Below are 7560 nucleotides of genomic sequence, written 5' to 3'. Positions count from 1 at the left end.
TTGGGATTGAATATTTTCATATCTTTTGTGGACATTTTAAAGAAACACAAGCTCAGCAATTTGAATGTTGCTGGTTATTATCCTTTTGATGGCAAAAGCAAGGAGGTCCCTTGTCTTTCCGTTCAAATAATTGAACTACTGTTTTTTAATCATGGTTAGTAATCAAATGTCCTTCCAATATATCATCTCATGCTTTCTTGTAGAAGGTCAGCCCCACCCACAAAATAATGTCATCTACTGTTACATTACATGCTCAAATGTACAAACATTTGCTGTTAAGATCTTTTCTTTTGGCTTGGTAGTGCCATTTTTCTGTGGCAGGACAACACAGACTCTGCTGCTACTGGCCTTTAGCGGGTCAAAGGGCATCTTAGAAAACTAGCCTCCAGGCCCCCCCCTCTTTCCATGTGATTTGTTTTTTTTTAATGATGGAGCACGTGACCCATGTCATGCTTGATGTCCTAATACAACACCTATTGTAATAACTCCCCTCTCCAATTATGAGTGGTATCAGCGTTCTGTTCTGAATCCTGCCAGGAATAGGATAGCTTTTTAGTTCTAGTCCTTGCATTTACTTTTTTCCTCCCCTCGAACGAGTTGATGACATGCAATTATACAGCACAATTAACAACTCTAATAAACACGGTGTTCTTACCTTCTAAGGAAACTGTTGGCATTGTCATGGACAGAAGATGGTACAAACTTTCTTAACTCAGCCATAGCCAAACACCAATGGTACTGCTGTGGGAGAAAGCAACGCATTACCCTTTCCCAGAAGCGTAAGCTCAAAAAAAGAAAAAAAGAAAAAAAAGAGAGAGGATAAAACATTGGTGCATCTAACCACGGGGCTTTAGCCATTAAAGCGAACTTAGCTCCAGATTCTTAGTATCAACCTCCAATGAGTCAATCTCTTGATCAAACCCTAATCGAAGTCTATTTTACCTCCAAAAGCTTTGCCTTTAATTAGAGTTCTCATCTCCTCTTTGACAGTACCTGTTCCATTACAGGTTCTTTTGCTGTTCCAGTCTAGCAAGCAAAACCAACATTCATTCCTAAGCCCTGAAAGGCTTTCAAAGTCTTCTTCTACTTTTTAAAACTATCCTGGAAGGTAGTAACAGTTGAAGCTTTAATGGCATCTGCAATGTTAAAAGTCTCGGCAATCATTCCCACAACCAATTCGCAGTTAAAATTCTCAACAAGATGGTCGTGGAGAAAGCGTTTTTGACTGCAGCAAAGCTCGTAATACTTTATTTGAAGGCGTTTGGAGAGCTCACTGTTGATAACTAAACCATTTACAAGAATCTTGAAATCTTCAAAACTATTCACTTCTTTAAAATCCACAACAGATTCTGACGACCTGATTTCATCTCAGATTTCGGAGCCAAGATCCTCACTTTCATTTTCAGAATGAGCTGACACTGGTCCATGGTCAGTAACATGGGCCCTTGTGTTATCATTTTCAATGTTCTTTTCAGGGGTGTCCTGCAAGGGGTTTTCAAAATCCTGACCTTCCATTTCTCTGCTTCCCATGCTTAGATTATCCAAATGAACTGCATCTTTATCCTTAATAGAGATTAGATTATGTAACAATTTCGGCAATTACGATTGATGAGTTAGAGTGTCTCTACTGATCTTAGAAACAATTTACCAGGAATTATTTATCACTAGAATCCAATTCTAGAAGGCCAAACGCAATATGTAATAACTCGGGTTAACATGTCAAATCAATGACCCGAGTTGTGAGACTATAATAACCCCATAAAAAATAAATTAGAGAGCCAAATTTCTAACCAATCAAATATTGAAGGATGTAATTAAAAAACAAATTAATTACAAAAGGATCTAAAAATGCGATCCAAGTTAACATGTCAAACTTGCGACTTGGGTCATAAGATCAATATAATAGAAAAAAACCAAAATAAATTATAAAGTTCAATTCCTAATCAGTTTAATATTAAAGGATGAGACTAAAAAAAATAAATCAATTAAAAAATATATAAAAAACAGCTAAAGTCAATTAATTAAACTCATGATTCAAATCATGATACTGAGATAATTTTATAAAAAAAAATAACTTGATTTAACTTGGATTAACTTGTCAAATTAGAAACTCTAGTAATAAGACTGACACACACACACACACATATATATATATATATATATATAAAATTTCAACCTTATAAATTCCATCAATACCCATTTACATTTTATTCAAAATAGTCAAAGGAGAATACTATGTTCGTATATAATATATATGGAAAACATATGCATTAATGTAATTCACAATTATACTATTTTTCATATGCTACAATCATATTCGTATTCTCTATCAATTATTTCTTCTTTGACAGCAGTATCACCTCTTCTCTTATCATAATTTATTTTTGAAATTTTAATCATCACTCCCTTACATGAAAAATCACACATTGCACATTAATTCTTCACCTTTAGAGATACCAACCCTCCTTAATTATAATTTCTCAACATTACAATCACACTTTATATTATAACTAAATTCTTTTAAAACCATTTTCCTCACACAATTTTACATTAATTCACCGTAATTTCACTTAAACCACACATAATTCTATTACAAGAAATTGAGTCCCTCATTGGCTGGCTATTGAGCCCTTAAGGACCCATGCTTTTCTTTATTATTTCATCCTAATTTAGCATCCAACACAACCTAATCTAATCTAGTTTAAGTTGTGGTTTATATAATAAACATCTAGTTACAGTTTTGAGATAGAAAAACATAAGTAATGAAAACAGATCGAACATATTTTTTATTTTTTTAATTTTAAAATAATATAAATTTATTCTAAAACTGTTCTAAATACAAAATTATTTATGTTCATGTATTTAACTTTACAATTAAATATGTTTTTGTATTTATTCTTTCTATCTTATAACACTAACTAAACACCACTATAAAACTCTTACATCCAGATAGTTTGTCTTCTCCCTTGTGTAATAACATCATTTTCTTTTCTAATTATATTTAGTGTGTGTTCGATATTATGGTGACATGTGATTTTTTAAAAATATTTTTGACTTGAAAATTGTTAATATGATTTTTTTTAATTTTTTATATTAGTAAATTAAAATCATCATAAAATACTAAAAAGATAATAATTTAATTTTTTTTAAATAAAACACATTTTTAAAATACATAAAAAAATAAAAGTTATTGTACTCCTAACCTACGTATTCACTAATCAAATCAATCTTACCAAATTATAGTGTATTTAACAAGAAAATCTAAAATGATTTCATAGTGAGGAAGAACTTTTTTTTTTTGTGTTTTAAAAATGTTTTAAAAAAAACTTCACTTTAAAGTAATAGTTTTTTTTATTATTTCTAAATTATTTTGATGAACTGATATCAAAAATAATTTTTTAAAATAATAAATATTATTTTATTATATTTTTAAATAAAAAACACTTAAAAAATCAATTACAATTATTCATTCAAATACTCCCAAAATCTAAACTACCATTCAAACAAATTTCAAAGAATTAATTGCCACTACCCAACTACCAACAAAGACATGACCTGTCTTTAATACTAAATTGCACATCTTCTTCTTCTTCTTCTTCTTATTTTTTTTTTTATATATAATCCGGAGTAAACGAGTTAATTTACGTATAATTGCACATCCTCTTGATACGTCCAGTTGCCTTCCGAGCAAGGCAATTCCATTACTATTTCGTTTCCCTAGTAAATTCCTTGTCCCCGTTTATGTATATTTGTGTCGCACCTTCTTGCCTTTTATTGATTAGAATGCTCTAGTATATATATTAGATTGGCGGCTAGTATGACGCCACACTAAATTTTTTAAACAAGGAAAAAAATATTTAGGAAACACTTATATTTTAAAAGAAGTATGAGAAGTTTAATATGATAAAAATACAAGCAACAAAAAATTTAAAAACGAATATTAAATAATAATATTAAAAAAAAACAAAAAAAAAAATAGAGCCCGACTGCTAGTTAAGTTAATGTTGAATTGAAAATTATTGCCGAGAGCCCTCTTCTTTTTAATTTCAGCGAACCACGTCTAATTCTCACAATCCCTATTAACTTTTCAAGTGATCACCCAAGTTATCAGACTACTAAAATTATACATGAAAAAATTATAAGGGTTAAAAACTACACAAAAAAATCCAAATAAAAAATAACAATAAAAAAAATAAGAGTTAAAATTGTAAAAACAAATCAAAGGGTAACAACAAATTTTCAATTTTAGAGTTAAATTGAAAAAAATAAAAACATTAATAATAACAAAAATCAAAATAATAAAGATCAAAATAAAAAAAATACACTACATACTTGGATTGAATGATGAAATTAAAAACAATTTCTTATAAAATGATCAAATCAAAAATCGTAAGAATAAGAATTAAATCTAAAACATCAAAACATAATAAAAAAAATTGAACATGCAAAATTTCCCAGCATATTTTTTACATGAAAAATTCCTAAAAAATAAATTAAAAAGTTTATATAAGCATCTAACTAAACAAATCAATAACCATTGTCTAAATAAATGGAAAAAAAGTCATGAACAACAAACAAAAATGAAATTGAAAAAACTAAAAAAAAAATATAAATCAAAATATTTAATATTGCAACACATGTAATTTACTTGGTTGTGTTTAATGAGCTTGTTTATAACAATAAATTATTAATAGAAAACAATGCACGTATAGAATTTATTCAATAAAATAAAAGAAAATAAATATTATACAAGGTTTTTCATATATTAAAAATCTTATGAATATAAAAAAATAATTTAATCAATATGAAATTTTAAAATAGTCACATATAAATCATACAAGCTACCTACTAGCTCAAAAGAACAAGGGACAAAATAAAACTTTTAAAATAAATTTCAAATTCACCTCCCATTCAATCCATCGTTTTCACTTTAATCCTTAAAAAATATGTAATTGAATGGTAATTTGGGTTTAAAAGGGCCAAGCATGTAAAATAAAAGTTTGAAAACCACATTGAAAAAAAATCTGAATTAATTGGTTTAACCTTTCAAATCAGGTTAACCCGTAAAACCTGAGATTTGAGTCATGAAAATTTAATAACTAAATAGAAATTTTTTTTGACGGATTTACCCAGAATTAACTGGGTTAATCCGTCAAGCCCGGGATACGTGTCATGAAAATCTAATAATTAAATAGAAAAAAATTTAACATTAACAAACTAAACTAAACGAAAAAAAATTAATTAAAAAGAAAAAAAATCCGAGTTAACTCATCAAACTCGGGATCCGTATTATAAAAATCTGATAACTCAATAAAAAAATATTAACAAACTAAATCAAACAAAAAAAATTCATTAAAAAAACAAAAAAAAAAAGACAATAATAATATAATAATAATAAGTGAAAGATGCGGGAAAAATATAATGTTTTAGCACGTCTTACTTAATAAGTCACCGAAACTCAAATTTATCCTTTTAAAAATTACGAGAGTTTTATAAATTTGAGTTCACCACAAATATTGCGGGCATCACTATTCCAACAATTTCTCCTTCTTCTCTTCTCCACTCTTTTCTAGCTACCTGGATATTACTTTTACTCATGGAGAACACAACAGGCTCGAAACCCCATCTGGTATTGTTAGCCAGCCTTGGAATAGGCCACCTAATCCCCATTCTCGAACTCGGCAAACGACTATTCACACACCACAACTTTGACGTTACCATATTTGTTGTTGTTTCTCATTCTTCAGCAGCAGAATCCCAAGTCCTCCAATCAGCCATGACTCCAAAACTCTGTGAAATCGTTGAACTTCCAACGGTTAATATCTCTAGACTCGTCAGTCCTGAAGCCGCTGTTGTTACTCAGATTTGTGTTGTCATGCGTGAAATCAAGCCAGCTCTTCGGTCTGCTATATCAGCTTTATCATTTCGTCCTGCGGCCTTGATTGTTGACTTGTTTGGAAGTGAAGCTATGATGGTGGCTGATGAATTTGAAATGCCCAGGTATGTTTATGTTCCTTCGAATGCATGGTTTCTAGCACTAACCATATATGTTCCAATACTTGATGAGGTTGTGCAAGGAGAATATCTTGATCAAAAGGAGCCATTGAAAATTCCTGGGTGCAAAGCGGTCCAACCGGAAGATGTGGTTGACCCCATGTTAGACCGCACCGATCAACAGTATTTGGAGTACGTTCGCACGGGGATGGAGATCCCAAAATGTGATGGGATTTTGCTGAACACATGGGAAGACCTGGAACCCAAAACATTGGAAGCGTTGAGAGACGAGGAGCTCTTGGGTCAGCTTTGTAAGGCTCCGGTTTACCCGGTCGGACCATTAACGAGGCCGCTCAAACCACTTGATTCTAGGAGCGGTGAGTTATTTCTTTGGTTAGACAAGCAACCCAGTGAATCCGTCATCTATGTATCATTTGGAAGTGGTGGAACTCTGTCCTTGGAGCAAATGGTCGAGCTAGCTTGGGGTCTCGAGCTAAGTCAACAAAGATTTGTTTGGGTGGTACGCTCACCTTCAAGAAAAACAGGAGACGGGTGTTTTTTCAGTGCAGGGAGCGGTGAGGCTAACAGCATGGCAAGCTGCTTTCCTGAAGGTTTCTTAGATAGAATCCAAGAAGTGGGTTTGGTGATTAAAGATTGGGCTCCTCAAGTGGAGATCTTGAACCACCCATCAGTGGGGGGGTTCATATCTCATTGTGGATGGAATTCGACTCTGGAGAGCATCACCACTGGCGTGCCTCTGATTGCATGGCCACTATACTCCGAGCAACGGATGAATGCTGCTTTGCTAACGGAAGAGCTTGGTGTCGCCGTGCGACCAAACATTTTGGCATCAGACGGAATGGTAGGAAGGGAAGAGATAGAGATGATGATTAGAAAAATCACTGTAGATAAAGAAGCGACAAACATAAGAAACAGGGTCAAAAAACTCAAACACGGTGCAGCAGAGACTTTACGCCAGGGTGGTTCCTCTCATAATGCGCTGTCTCTTGTGGCCAAGCAGTGTGAGCAAAGCTGGAAAAGCATGGAGGTGAAGGCACCATGGAATGCTTGATATTTTGTTGTCTTTATTTTCATGTGTGCTTGCACATATTCTCTTTAGATTTTTCTAAACGAAGAGGAAAATGGCCTTGAGAAGGACGGGAAGCCGTGACGCTCTCTCCACAGGGTATGGTTTGATAAGATTTAGCTCTCTCTCCGCGTGGTGTGTGGTTGAATAAGATGTAATCACTTGATTTATTTGTAAAATCAAGTTAAGATTTGTGTTTTGCAAGAAGATGAATTTAGATATAATGTATTTGATATGCATCATGAATTTAGATGCATGAAACATTGCAAATACATGCATATTCCAAAAATACCCAATGAAGTATGGAAAATATTAAAAGATATAAATTAATTAGTAATTAAGTTTTAAATTTAATTTTTAAAAATTATTAATTTAAACCTCATAAATTTCAGAATTATTTAAAATTTATATAATTATTCATTTTAAAATTCATAAATTTAATCAAGAAATATTTATAGGCGTTTGAGAATGAGTTTAAA

General features: G+C 31.8%; 1 protein-coding gene across 1 annotated transcript; it reads left to right on the top strand.

Moving 5' to 3' along the window:
* Window positions 1-5477: 5477 nt before the first annotated feature.
* On the top strand, window positions 5478-7288 carry LOC118063254 (anthocyanidin 3-O-glucosyltransferase 5). The gene has a single exon (XM_035077248.2). The coding sequence runs from the start codon at window positions 5597-5599 to the stop codon at window positions 7064-7066; it is 1470 nt and encodes a 489-aa protein (XP_034933139.1). The 5' UTR covers window positions 5478-5596; the 3' UTR covers window positions 7067-7288.
* Window positions 7289-7560: the final 272 nt, after the last annotated feature.

The sequence above is a fragment of the Populus alba genome, chromosome 7 (assembly GCF_005239225.2).
Source record: "Populus alba chromosome 7, ASM523922v2, whole genome shotgun sequence".
Lineage (NCBI taxonomy): Eukaryota > Viridiplantae > Streptophyta > Magnoliopsida > Malpighiales > Salicaceae > Populus > Populus alba.
Note: the sequence above shows the minus strand (reverse complement) of the source record. Positions and strands in the feature narration are given on the sequence as shown.

Coding starts and splice junctions, on each gene's coding strand:
- LOC118063254 (XM_035077248.2), top strand. CDS start 5,597: ATGGAGAACACAACAGGCTCGAAACCCCATCTGGTATTGTTAGCCAGC.